The sequence below is a fragment of the Hyla sarda genome, chromosome 3, assembly GCF_029499605.1.
Source record: "Hyla sarda isolate aHylSar1 chromosome 3, aHylSar1.hap1, whole genome shotgun sequence".
In the NCBI taxonomy this organism is placed as follows: domain Eukaryota; kingdom Metazoa; phylum Chordata; class Amphibia; order Anura; family Hylidae; genus Hyla; species Hyla sarda.
In genome coordinates, this window is record NC_079191.1 from 189020195 (window position 1) to 189035244 (window position 15050).

A 15050-nucleotide genomic window follows, 5' to 3' on the forward strand; every position below is an offset into this window, starting at 1 on the left:
AAAGTTGTAAGGCAAAGAAGTTGAGGGATTTTTCTTTTTAGAATGAAATTGTTGATCTCTAGCAAGCTGTATAGCGCGCTGTTAAAAATAGAGGACCAAGCATATTTACATTCTAGCTGTATGAGGCATAAACACCTTGAGTGTGAATATTATGTGTTGTGGTAATCTAGAGGCTTGTTGAATGTTTGCATTCTGTTTAATGCAACGCTTCAGTGTTATTTTGAAAAATTTATTCTACCCAATGGGGCTTATATTAAATTATATAAATGTTCCTGCATTAACTTTGTATATTTAGTTTTACTCAACTGCATAAGACACAAAGAAAGCATACCTAGGCTAAGGTTGCTTTTGTGTCGGAACACTCTTACGGGTGCTTCATCACAGCATCTGTTTTAAACATTGGAACCTGAGCAGATGCAGCAAGTGGGATTTTTTTTTGCTGTCAGACCCTGTTTAATTAACAGACACCAGAATGAAATCCAACAGACCCAAACAAAAGTCAATGGCATCTATTGGTGTCTGTTAAACAGTGGATTATCAGGCTCTGTTTTTCGGCTTTGAACAGAATCTGTGAGGGAGGCCCCAAAGAGTCTCAGACACACGTGAACAAGGCCTTATAGGAGGATTTGTATTTTAGATTGTGAGCCCTAATAAGGACAGGGACAATGTGAGTGAAAATAATCTATGTCCAGTGCTACGGAATTTGTTGGCACTATATAAACAAAAATAGTGTAAATCTACTACTCTCAATGCTAATAATGATAAAATGTAGCACAGTATTATTGTAATTATTACTATGTACTGTACATTGGTGTCTTTAATTTGTACCACTCCTGATGGTATAGAATAGTTTGGATTTCACTCCTAAGACACAGAATTTCTCTATTCAATAATTTATCAGACCTTTTCAATGAGCAATGGTCTTCCCCCAGCAGGCAGTACAGTCACAAGTGTGGCTGTTTAGTGTACCTGAAGCTAATAAACTATTTTGGCTGTGTAACTATAGATTGAAACACGATCTTGGAAATGCTAGGAAATTCTGTCACTGCCTGTTGCTGTCATTCACTTTTTCCTGCCTGGTGACGCACATTACATTTTTTAAAGCCTTTGTTTTATAGATTCCCCACTAATTGATAATACATTTAAAAAATATCTTATTCTACATCTGTCCCTACCTCTCTATTGCTTTTTTTCTTAATTAAGAATTCACCTATTTTCATAAACAACATTAAAGCTTATAAAATTAATTCTCAAAGATAGTTAAAATCATCGCACAGTTCCACATTGTTGTACAATTTATGAGCAAATAGAAGGCCACTTGTAGCTAGAAATCCTCTATAGTTAAACATTTAATGTTTGGAATATGGTACTATTGATAAAGACAACAGTATATTATAATCTTTTGCCTGATTATTACAAGAAGTTTTTTTTTTTTTAACAATTTTTTTTCTCCTATTATGCTATTGTAGGTTGCAAAAGATAGAAACAAAGGAGAGCAGTGGCGCAGCTCAGAATTCCAATGTACACCAGAATACTTATTCACCCATGGGTAGTAGCCAGTTTGGCCAAAGTCAAGATCCAAAAAAAACTATCAAGAGTACGTATAACTGTTCCCACCATTTCAGCTATATTATGTCCAAAAAAACGACCTCAAAAGAACCTTATACTTTTCTCATATGTCTTCTGGAAACTCCATTTAGTGCTTCAGTCTCCCGTTCGGTTGTAATATGGTACACCAAAAGACCCCATCGATTTACAACTCTAATCCTTAAAGGGGTACTCCGCCCCTGGCATCTTATCCCCTATCCAAAGGATAGGGGATAAGATGTTAGATCGCCGCAGTCCCGCTGCTGGGGACCCCGGGGATTGTCGCTGCGGCACCCCGCCATCATTACTGCACAGAGCGAGTTCGCTCTGTGCGTAATGACGGGCGATACAGGGGCCGGAGCAGCGTGACTTCATGGCTCCGCCCCTCATGACATCACGGCCCGTCCCCTCAATGCAAGTCTATGGCAGGGGGCTTGGCAACCGCTACGCCCCCTTCCCATAGACTTGTATTGACGGGGGGTGGGCCATAAAATCAGGAGGGGCGGAGCCGTGACGTAACGATGCTCCGGCCCCTGTATTGCCCGTCATTACGCACAGAGCGAACTCGCTCTGCGCAGTAATGATAGCGGGGTGCTGAAGCAGTGATCCCCGGGGTCTCCAGCAGCGGGACCCCGGCGATCTGACATCTTATCCCCTAACCTTTGGATAGGGGATAAGATGTCTAGGGGCAGAATACCCCTTTAATAGTAGTGTAGGTTACCTTGTAAAGAAGCTACAATGCAAATGTGGGAAGATCCTAAAAGTTGTTGAGGAGAATCTGAAATATACAGTTTGTTAATGTAAATGTCATAAAACCTACCATTGTGCTGATTTATACGCAATTATTTTCTCAAGTGTTGGATTAGTATAGGTATTTTACAAAAAGTACTTCCTGTATCATACTATTGAATTGGCCTAAAGCGTTACTGTCATTAAAACAACTTTCTTCCATTTTTAGAATTCCTTTAAAAAAAACTAATCATTTTCCTTATATACTTCATAAAAAAAAATGTGATTACTAAAGATGTGAAAAAAGGGTTTAATGTGAAAAAGGGGTTAAAAAAATGGCCACTAGGGGTCTTTATCTTTTTAATTCTGCAAACAAACCCAGCAAATCCAGCATTTTTGGTCCATCAAAGAAAAGGACCAAAATATCTCCATTCTCTGCCTCCGAGCACAGAAAAGATCCAGACAGCTTGCAGTCTTTAAGAAAAGAAGCATTTACATGCAGAGTGACAAGCAATACAAGGTGCTAAACTATTATTTATATGCAAAATGGTTTCTCTTCGGTCCTTTTTTTAACTTATTTCTTGTGTATTTGCCCCATATAGGTTACACATGGCTGCTTTATGGTTATAAAAAAAACATGCACTTTGTTTACAAAGCTATGAAAATTAAAAAATCTTTAAAATTTTTGGCACAAAATACAGTTTTCTTCTGTCCTTGCACCATATAGTTTAACGTAGCTGCATTAGAGTTGTATAGAGCATGCATTTAGGTAGAAAATATTTGTGCATACCTCATGGCAGGGGAGGGAAAGGGGGGAGGAGAGGAGCTCATCATACTCCAGGGGAAACTCCCCCAGCCTCTCAGATAAATTCAGAAACACCGATCACAGTAATACATAGATCAAAAGGTATTTTACATACTAGCACATGCACATTATGCATACAGGTCTTATGCTAAATGAGTACACCCATATAAGCATTTATTTTTTTTATTTTCTTACTAATGTCAGTAATGCTTTAATATTAGTTGGCTTCCTTTATAGTGAACTTTTCACATACTGGATATGTAGTTTATTATCCGAATATGTACTTTTAGGAGTTGTACATCCCAAATCCAAAAAAAGTCATCATAATGTGTGTATATGTATTATAGCATTTTCTATTTTATGCAATTTTTTTTGGTTACATTTTACATCATTAATATTGTTGACTGCACATCCCTCTTAACATATAACCAGTGAAGCATGCTTCCAAATATAGCTAAGCACTACAAATACTATATAAGCTGCAAAATATTATAACAGAACAGTTGCAAGGTCAGACAATTCTGGAAGAGGGATATTTTAATTGAGGTTATAATGGTGATATAACAAGGTGTTGATGTGACTGAACTGTCAGATTCTTCACTGAAATTTTACAATATAATACATGTGAATCATAGGTTTTAAAGGGGTACTCCGCTCCTAGCATCCTATCCCCTCTCCAAAGCATAGGGGATAAGATGTCTGATCGCGGGGGTCCCGCTGCTGGGGACCCCCGAAATCTCCTCTGTAGCATCCTGCGATCATTACTGCACAGAGTAAACTCACTCTGTGTGTAATGACAGGGGCCGGAGCATCGTGATGTCACGGCTCCGCCGCCTTATGTCATGGCCCGCCCCTCACTAAAATTATATGGGAGGGGGCGGGGTGACCGCCATGCCCCTCCCATAGACTTGCATTAAGGAGGTGGGCCGTGATGTCACAAGGCGGCGGAGCCGTGACGTCAGGATGCTCCGACCCCCGTATCGTCGGTAATTACGCACAGAGCGAGTTTTCTCTGTGCAGTAATGATAGCGGGGTACTGCAGCAGAGATCCCGGGGGTCCCCAGTGGTGGGACCCCCGCCATCAGACATCTTATCCCCTATCCTTTTGGATAGGGGATAAGATGCTAGGAGCAGAGTACCCCTTTAAGCACAAAATCATGGCTGTTTATTGAAATGTATTAATTTTGGTTGACATTCAAAAATCAAACATAAATCAACCAGTTGTATCAAAAGACATAAAAGAACATGTTTAGTGATTAACGCCCTGGGCTCACAAGGTTAATGGGGCACAGTTTTAAAAGCACATGTCCTAAAAACAGTCACCACTGTTATTGTCAGAGAAGAGAGGCTTTGCCTTTGTCTACATTCAAAATTTTAGTGAGGGTAAATGATTTCACTTTGTAATGTCCTATTTCAGCTAAATAGTAATACTATTATTTCTTTTAGTTTATTTTTCTACCTGAATACTGTTAACCGGGTTCTAGAATATAAAGAATCCTGTGTTTTGATTTGTATTTTAGACATAACATATTTTCACTCTGTTGAAAAAGACATGCACAGGCAAACATGAGCAATAGTGGAGTAGACGACTATTTCAGTGTTACACTGCACAATCCTATATAACCTCATCCCCAGGGCTGGGAGCATTATCACAGACCATACCGGACAATGGTCCACGGGGCTTTATCTGATAAATAACTGTTTGGGCTTATCATTTATATATATAAACTTATAAATGCCTGTGCACTGGTACAATATTCTGGTGTGTAAATATAGGCATACCAGTATATTGTTAAAAATAATAATAAAAAAAAAATCCCTGAAACATTAACAGGGGTTGTCTCAACAAGACCTTTTCATTTCTAAGCCAGGCGCCAGAATTAAGCTGATCACCACTTACCTGTTTCATACATCATGAAGCTTTACATGGTGGCCTATCAACTAAATCCATCTAAAATATAGGCTATGTTCACACTCCATTTTTTTTTTATATATATTTTTTTGCAATCTGTAATTTTTTTCCAAAAATATTGTGTGAGAACCTAACCACAAATACATGAAAATGTTTCCTCTGCCATATTTTCCATTTAAGGGCAGTCAAAAAAACATGCCAAAAAGCCCAAAAGCAGAAAATAACTGAAAATGATACAATAACTTCAGCTGTTTATTTAAAAGTAAACAAAAAATAGTCTTTCATTTCAAAATATTGATATGTATAACTCTGGCTGGCTACAGGGCTGTCCTCAGTGATTTATAGATCTCTATTACCAAATAGGGAGAGATCTGTCAACTGGGCCCAGTGTACTGTTCCCGGCTGAAATTTTAACAAACGTTTTTCTGAAATGACACTCCCAGTCTTAGGCTGGGTTCACACCACGTTTTTGCGATACAGTTCCCGTATACGTTTTCAATTTGAATACCGTACGGAACCGTATTGAAAAACCAATACATTGGCTGACTCTCCATTGAAAACCGTATGCCAAAAGCTTCATCTGGTTGCAACCGTTTTGCATCTTGTACGGTTTTGTAATTTTTTTTTTCCTGTAACCCAAAACCGTAGCCTACCACGGTTTTTGGTCCAGATGAAAAACCATATTGAAACGTATAATTTTTTTTTTTAACATGGAAGTCAATGGGAACCGTACAGAATGATATGTGCATACGGTTCCATACGGTTTTCACCATACGGTTTTTGACTTTGCACAGTTTTTATCAAACAAGTGAATCTTTATTCATAATGGAGGAAAATTTTAAAACGTATAAATGTTTTTCTTAAAAAACAGATGCAATCGGACATCATTTTTCAAACCGTATACGGTTTTTAACTGTATACGGATTAAAATTTGTACACACGTTTGGATACAGTTTAATCAAGTTTTGAGGAATCCGTTTTTCATTTAAAACCTGATATGGAACTGTATTGCAAACACGTGGTGTGAACCCAGCCTTAGTCGTGAATCCCTGTGATAAAGGAGCCTTTCATTGTTTTATGCTGACCATGGGTTGGGCTTCATGAAGCTAATGACAAGTTCTTTTAAAATAAAAAATAAATAAATAAAAATAAATTATGCAATAGAAACCATGTAAGATAATTCACATTTTGTTATCCCAATAACCTTTCCCCCCCCCCAAAATGGAACATATAAAAATAACAACATGTGCTACAAAAGGTGTAGCAGCACTTACCATGCCAGTAAAGTATATTCTTTACTTTCTAATTGGTTTAGCAGTGGTGTAGGGAAAAGAAAAAAAGAGCAGCAGCACCCATTTCACGCCTTCTGGCAATTTTCTCTGCTTGAGAGACTTAAAACAGTTGCTGCTCTTTTTCCTTTAGGTTATGTCCTCATGAATGTTTATGGGGATCTGACCTTTAAAGTCCTCCACTATCCTAACAATGAAGTGGCTACAGCACTGGTTTAGCATTTTTATCCCTTTTAGTTTTCCTTGCACAACAGTGCACCCAGCTGACCCTTGTAATTGGCTAGGAAGCCACTTTGCATGGAAAAAAACAGTGAAACACTATGCCATAACTTTACAAGACTACACCTTTAATAATGGCAAAAAAAATTCAAAGATGCAATGCTACAGCAAATATAACGGTAATGGGATGTATTAGCTAAACCTTTAAATTCACTGGTGCAATTGCATTGCCTTAGTCTGGGCTTCTTAATAAAGTGCATAGCATGCCACCTAGTGTCCAGTAACAGTACACTGTTGGGCCTTTCTATACTTGCAAAAAAGTATCTTAACAATTTCCTAATAGAGGGGTGAGCGTACCTTATGTGCAACTGCACACGGACCCAATAGGAAAGGAGGGCCCACTCTAAGACGTTGCATGCAGTATTTTTTTTTTCTCCCGTCAAAAATAATGGAATAGAAACGGATATTAAAAATTTTACATTGAAGTCTATGGCTAACGGATGAGCATAAAATGTCCATTTGCACCCAGTTTTTAATATCCATTTTGCTCAGAAGGAGTGAAATCAGCAAACTCTTGCTGTGTTGCAGGATTACTACTATTCCCATTGTGGAACAGACTTGTTTCCTTGATGGAAGTAGTAGTTTCCTGGTTGCGGGAGTCTGGGGAGGCTAGATTAATGCTTGTACTACTACCCCCATCATGGAACCGAGTCGGTTCCATGTTTGGGGTAGTAGTACAGGGGCTGAGGGATTGATTGCACGGAGTCTGACCCGATGCAATCAGAAGTTATTGACCAGCGGAGCAGGCAGCAGGCTCAGCAACCCTCCGATGTAGATCGTGTGTGTGTGTTTTACTTTCATTTTCAAATACCTCACCGGGAGCCCTGAGTGGCCCCTCTGTGCCGGCCATTCAGGGCTCCCAGCGGGGTATTTAAAAATGAAAGTAAAACACACGCACGGTCTACATCGCAGGGTTGTGGAGCCTGCTGCCCGCTCCGCTGGTTAATAACTTCTGATCGCATCAGATCTCAGAAGTGAGACTCTGTATGATCAATCCCTCAGCCCCTGTACTACTACCCCCAACATGTAACATACTTTGTTGCATGATGGGGGTAGTAGTACAAGCACTAATCTAGCCTCCCAGGCACCTGCAGACTCCCGCAGCCAGAGAACTACTACTCCCATCATGGAAAGAAGTCTGTTCCATGTTGGGAGTAGTAGTAGTCCTGGCTGCAGGAGTCTGTTGACAGCGGATACTAACGTATGAAAAACTGATGCAAAGGGATGCTATTTAGTGGCACCCGTTTCCATCAGTTTGCACCTGTTAATAGAATGGTCAGTTTAGTAGGCAATTTCGGAAATAATCTAGATGGGGGGACAACTGCTGTGTGAACGTAGCCTAAGCACGAAATTTAAATAGGCAAAGATAACCAAATTGATTATTATACAGTATAAAATCACTATAAATGTATAGTGGGTTAATAATATCTACACATTTATAGGCACAAGCCTGTTGTGGCAGCTTCTAATGTTCAGCATGTGCCACCTTGGTTTTAGTCTTACATTCGTATTAGTAATCTGACAACCATCCAGACCCCTGGATTCAGCCCCTTGTAATGTGTAAGTTCACAGGAACAGCTGTTCCTGACAGGTGGAAGCCACCAGCTCAGCTTGCCAAAGCTAAATATGAGAAAAGAAATACATTGCAATGCGCCATATATCTAAAAATATGTCCTCTTACCAGATTGTTTAGGAAGCCCAAATGAGCAGCGTAATTAAATAGAATGAAAGATCCTTTCCCTTTGTGAGAGCAAATGGATTTAGAAAAAAAAATCAGCAAAAAATATTGTACTAGATTGCTAACAATAAATCAATAAATTATTAAGGATATCTGATACTGAAGGAGCTGGTTATATCAACTTGCATTTTATAATAGTATCATTAGGCAGTAAACTGAAATAAAACATAATTAATGTCAATGTAGTAAAATTTCTTTTAACTTTCATTGCTGGGGCGATTTTCACACATTAGTTTTGTAAAAAAAAATAAAAAATAAAAAAATGCCTACAAATCACTCCTGGGTATACTAGACTTTAAGCCACAAATGTGGAGGTGCACAACTCTTAAAAATAAAGGATCAAGTTGTCACACGCCATTTGTATCTCTATTCAGTGCATTCGCAGAATCAACTGGGGGGAACATGTTTACATATTTGTTGCTCCCTTATGGAAAAGTTAAAATCTTTGTAATCTTTATTCCTCTTTTAGAAATTGCACCAATGATGGCAAAATCCATGAGAGCTTTCAAGAACCGGGTAGGACCAAGATAAATGTCCATGCCTTAAATTATGGAGTTTGAGAACATTAAGTTTAAAAGAGAGCATTTTTTTTTTTGTTTTGTTCAATGCATTGCTTAAATATAGCACTTTGTGTATGTACATGATGGTGTATATTGTATTCTAATAAAGTTACCTACTAAAACTGTGTATTACATGTTTCCAAACGCCAGATTTGTATACAAAAAATATGTGGAAGAATGAAAAAGAATGTAATTTGAAGATTTAGTTTAATGATAACTGCGTCCGAAATGCGTCACCTGTGCATCCTGTATGTCTGTGTTGATTCCATAATAAAGAAGCATCAGTTCAAGAGTGCGCTGGGCATCCCTTCAGTTTCATATTTCTTTAAAGGAGTTATAGCATGCAGTAATACATATCCCCTATCCAAAGGCAGTACAAGCGCTGGGACCCCGTGATCTCCTGCACGGGACCCCAGCTTTCCCTGGAGCTGATGTATAGAGATATGTGTGTCAGTCAATAGGCAGCCGAGTGGTAAGAGTAAGCACGTAGGTGTGTCAGGCTGTGACACCTGACTAACACAGCCTCACATTTTTGACACTTGGTTGAGAAATAAAGAGGCAGTTTGGCAATAAACAGGGGGGTATTTATCAATTTTGCCTGTTGACAGTTTCTTTTTACCCTTTTTTTTTTCACTTTGGTTTTCGTGGACATGCACCAAATTTATCATTTGGTGCAAGTTGTTAGTAATTTTGGCTGAAATGTTGAAATCAGCTGTTCACAGCGCCTTTTACACAGAACTTACCGCCACAGAGGACGCGTATTTTACCCTGTAGAGCAGCCATTTCGGAGTCCCTCCTGCAGTATATCAGCAAGCGATGTGAGTTATTTTCTTTTTTGGGGTTTATAGCCACCATGTGAAATGGATTTTATTTTCAACTTGAGTAGTTTTTTTTTGGTTACTTTAGTGCAGTGGTCTTCAACCTGCAGCCCTCCAGATGTTGCAAAACTACAATTCCCAGCATGCCCGGACAGCCAACGGCTGTCCGGGCATGCTGGGAGTTGTAGTTTTGCAACATCTTTAGGTCCGCAGGTTGAAGACCACTGCTTTAGTGCTTACCTTTCCAGAACCTGTGTGGCCATGTCCAATGCTGGCTCAACGGAGGGTGAAGGTTCCTCAGAGACAACTATGTCGCAGGATAGTATTGAGCAGCCCCGGAGGCGTCGCTGCTTTCACAAAAAAATGTTTTTAATGTATTTTGACGCCTTTACATTTTCTGACTTTGCGAAGTGTGTTTTCCATGTGCAAAAGTTCTTGGCGGTGATTTGCGCCAAAAAAAACCCCCTAAAGGCAGAAAATTGCACTAAAAAGATCGATTGGCGCAAATGATGAATTACTGACTAAAGTTAAAATCACACACAGGACCGTATGATTTTGAGAAAGTTGTAAAAATGACAGTGGAGAAGATGTGCCAAACTTTGGCGCAAAAAGACACTGCGCCAAAGTATTGCGCCAAAGTTACGTTAAAAAAACCACATTATTCCTTTGATAAATACCACCCATAATCTCCAGGAAAGATAAAGTTTGCTTTTATACCCTAAAAGCTATACAACAGAGTCTGCAGCACTTGGGCCACGTTCACATGAGTGGAATCGGAAGAAACCTTTCGCTTAAAAATTCTGTTGCAGCAGAGTCCCATTTGTTTTCAATGAGTGTTTGTACCATGCACATTGTGGAATTTCCACTGCAGAAGTTATCACCATAGAAATTCAGATTCCGTGTCCGCTGAGAAAATGAAAATGCCAACTTTTTTTTCATCGGGATGAAACGTCACACTTCCGAGCAGTTCTAGTGCTGACATGTTCAGGTTGGCGCTTGGGTTTTCCAGGCGGACATTCCACAAACTTTCTGCTGTTCTAAATACTGCATTAGTGGGAATCTGTAAGCTGTAATGGATATTGGGGGGTCTTTATCAAAACCTGTGTAGAGGGAAAGTTGCCCATTGCAACCAATTAGATGGCTTCTTTTATTTTTAACAAGGCCTCTGCAAAATGAAAGAAGCGATCTGACTGATTGCTATGGGCAACTTTTCCCCTGCACGGGTGTTGATAGATCTCCTCCCATTGTGTAAAAAGCATGACTGAAGACTTGTAGAGGTGTAACGCCTTGTTCGAATGGCTGAATCTGGTGAGAAAATGCTGCTTGGAAAATACTAGGTTTACAGTAGGATTCTGCTGCACCATGCACACGGCAGAATGCGGTCTCTGCAGGAGGAATTGAGAAATGGAAATGCATTGCCATCTATGGAGATGGCACATTACTGAACGGTCCTAGTGCAGTCATGTTCTGCCTGTGCCTGCAGTCTGAGTGTGTCTGTCCGGAAATGTGAGGGTGGACATTTTGCCATGTGAACATACTGTAAGGCTTTCCATGGATCCATTCTCTACTGAGAGATGTAATATATATTGTGGTCAAGGTCCACCAGATGTACAGCAAATTACTATTATAGGACTTCACCTATAGCATTAGTAGGATTGTATGAGCTGTTTGTATAGCGACCATGTACCTGTGCACTAGTACTATGCATTATCAAAAGTTGCCTTGCCTTGTGTACCAACCAGATCTGAATCCTATTTATTGCTATTAAGAAATGTGTTGAGTGACCATTTTTAACATAGAATAACCAACTGATTTAAAGCAATGAGAATATTGAAGAGTTTGGCAAATGTTTAAAAGATGTAGAAAAGTGAAGAGAGGCATAAGTAGTCATACTCTAGTGCTTCATTTGCGTATTTCCGGAATTTTTTGATGGTAGGATAGGGTATTTACCCCTCAATGCTTCAAAGGAGGGGAGAGTTGGTGACGCTCCTCTATCCTTCCTTTATTTGATTGCTAGTGAATGGCCTAGTCTTCTAAACCCAGAGGGAAAGCGCGCTTATTCCAAAAAGAAGTAGGTGGGATAAGTTTGGCAGAAAATGTAACTGCAACCAAAACATATAAGAAATGAGCCATTGCCTGAATTAGAGGCATTAGATGAAGTCCTGGGAGAACCCATAGAAGGGAGTTGATGGGTGAAGGGGGATATATTGGGACACTCTAAGAAGACACAAAAATAAATTTTTATATAAAAGACACTCATGAGTGTTTGGTCAGGCTCCAACCAATGGCATCCCCACTGATCATGAGGCTGGTGATCCTGCCCCCTCCTGGACAGAAAATACCAGCTCACTGATGAAAAGGAACAGCCGTCTGAGCTGGTATTTTCTGTTCACAATGAGGGAGATTTATCAAAAACTGTGCAGAGGAAAAGTTGATCAGTTGCCCATAGCAACCAATCAGATAGTTTTTTTCATTTTTCAGAGGCCTTTTCAAAAATGAAAGAAGCAATCTGATTGGTTGCTATGCGCAACTGATCAACTTTTCCTCTGCACAGGTTTTGATAAATCTCCCCCAATGTCACTGGAACTAGTAAAGAAGAGGACTGAAGCGGGGACAAATATACCACTTTATTTTCCTCAAAAGCCTGGCCCACATATTAGAAAAAAAAAACCCTACCAGTCTGGACAACCTTTTTTAGGGTATATTTAGACCACGTTTCAGCCATAAGGCAGTCGGACCCGCGCTACATCTCATTCATTTAAATTTGATGACTGAGTTAGTGACCTCAGTTGGCTCATTTTTGCACCATATCTGGTTTTGTGGCCAGACTGAAAACCATGGTATGCGGCAGTTTTTTCATATATTTTTTTTTTGTCACTTTAAAAAAAAATTATTAATTAAATTGTGTTATAATAATATATCACTCTACGTACTGACAGGACATAGGCAAGTTGAGACAGAGGGTGACTCACAGGTATTCATTACTTTGTGAAAAGCTTTATTCTACGCAGGACCCTGCACAGAATACAGCCTATGTCACAAACAGAAGGTCTAAACCACCAGCAGCGGCTTCCAGAACGAAAGGAGGAGATGAGGACGGGAGGAGTAGCAGGGTCCTACCATGTTTCTTCCAGCTTTCTCCACTCCTCCTGGCCTGTTTGCAGCGTCCGGAGGTGCTGGAAACCACAAGTTAAAAAAATAAAACATTTTATAAATCTTTACTTATGCAAAAACCGTGTGGGGTTACCCATATTTTCATTCTCAGCCAGATGCCAACCAAGCAGCAACAGCCTGACATTACCAGGGTGGGCGAGGACAATTGTTACTGGCCCTCCCCAACCTAAATAACACCAGCCTGTTATCGACTAGGCCATTTTTGACACTCCAGGCCTGTTGGTTCCGGCACCCCTGTGGTGGTGGGTACTGTGGTATTAATTGGGGGATAGCACTAAGGCCCGGCTTAGTAATGGATTCCGTCTGTAAGATAGCTTCCAATATTAAGCCTGTAAAGTAAATTTTAAAAAACACAACATGTTTGCAAAACTTTTATTCCAAAAAACACTCCTTACAAGCCCCTGTTAACCATTTTATTAATATTTACAAAAAAAAAAAAATGCGGTTCAATGATTTAGTCCACCAAATCCTAAGTAGTCCTCTACATATACGGATCTGAACTGAGAAGGAAAAAGAACACAAAAAATTGGTTAGTACATTTAAGGGAAAAAAGTGGTAAACATATGTAACACATTTATTTAGTTATATGAAAACAAAAGTAAAAAAAAGCGGTGCACACCTCGTGCAGATTACCCAGTGGTATAGAAGAAGACTGGGCCAATTGAATGGACCCTTACATGGTAGAGTTATGCTGAGAGCATAACATCTAAAGCAGCATGTATGGAGTGGTCGCAGCCTCGTGGTCCTTCTGGTGTTTCCTTGGGAAAGCTTGTCCAGAAAATACAACAGCAAGGAAAGGCAAGGTATACCTTCAAATTGAGATGTCAATCAGGGCACAGACCTCTCATGTAGATAGAATGATCAATTTATTGTGAGGCAAAATCATCGGGCAACTTTTTAGATCTATAATTATTCTTGTCTTATTGATTACATGAATTTTTATCATTTTATATGTTTTGTGATTTTATGATGTCCCTTTTATTCTGGTCTTGTGCCGTGACTGGTTCCGGTTTTCCGGTACCCAGAAGCACTTTTCATTATTGTTTTAAAACTGGATGTTAATCAAGTTCTGCGAATGCCTGACAAAGAGCCCGGCCGGGCTAGAAACACTTAACTTTGAATTGCATGTTATCCTCACAAAAATTGACCGTTCTATCTACATGAGAGGTCTGCGCCCTGATTGATGTCCCAATGTGAAGTTATACCTTGCCTTTCCTTGATGTTGTAAAATATATATGCTGTGAGCAGAAAATTGGGTAAGAGAATTCTGTCAGCGACAACAAGTGCACAAGAGACTTTTGGTAGTTTGTACTTTATCACTCTTCAATCACCAAAATGGCTCTGCCTAGTGGATTTGAAAAAGCTACAAAACCCCCTCCCCTTCTCCTTTTGCACACAGACACAAGAGGAAGAGCTAGATATGCAGCATTTATTTTACAAGTTCATTGCTTTCACCAGATTCCTCACATTGGCTCCCTCTGCTGGTCAACAGTGGAAAATATGACAAGTTATTTTTAAATGTTTCATATTCTGTGACAAGTAAACCTTTTTACAAATATTTCCAAAAATATTTTTTTTTTAAATGTGAAAAATGTATTTAACCTCCCCAAAAAAATTTTGTGACATTTGTTGACACATTCCCTTTGAGTCTGGAAATAAAACCGATGTGGTACATAAATAAATCGACCGAAGTCGCTATCTGACTCCGGCCAGCGCATTTAAATGAATAGCTGAAACGTGGTGTGAATGCACCCTAAAGGACCTTGATACCTTTTATCAAGTTTATGGTAAATTAAAATCATTATACTGACTGACTTACTGATATAAAAAGTCTTCAACACATCGCCATGAAAGGAGAACTCCAGCCAAAATTAACTTATCCTTTATCCACAGCACAGGGGATGAGTAGCTGATCGTGGAGGGTTCAACCACTGGGACCCCCAGCAATCTCCATAACGAGCCCTCGAGACTCTGTGAGGAACATGTGTTGTCCACCAGTAGGCTGCAAGCACTCCATTCATTTCTATGGGAGTGCCGATGATGCCGGAGTGCTGTACTCAGGTCTTTTCAGCACTCCCATAGAAATGAAATGAGCATGCACAGTCTACTGCATCCGCTCCTCACTGAGAGCTGGGTCCCATTCCGGACATCACTGGGCT

The 15050-nt window shown here is 39.7% G+C and overlaps 1 protein-coding gene across 4 annotated transcripts in view; it reads left to right on the plus strand.

The window, feature by feature from the left end:
* LOC130361970 (elongin-A-like) overlaps positions 1-9128 on the plus strand; it is a 159183-nt gene extending 150055 nt beyond the window's left edge. For all 4 annotated transcript variants that reach the window (XM_056565739.1, XM_056565737.1, XM_056565736.1 and 1 more), the window contains exons 10-11: positions 1470-1597; positions 8809-9128. In XM_056565739.1, the coding sequence (XP_056421714.1) occupies positions 1470-1597; positions 8809-8870 (190 nt within the window). In that variant the 3' untranslated portion in view covers positions 8871-9128. The remainder of the gene's footprint in view (positions 1-1469; positions 1598-8808) is intronic.
* The last annotated feature ends 5922 nt before the right edge of the window (positions 9129-15050 follow it).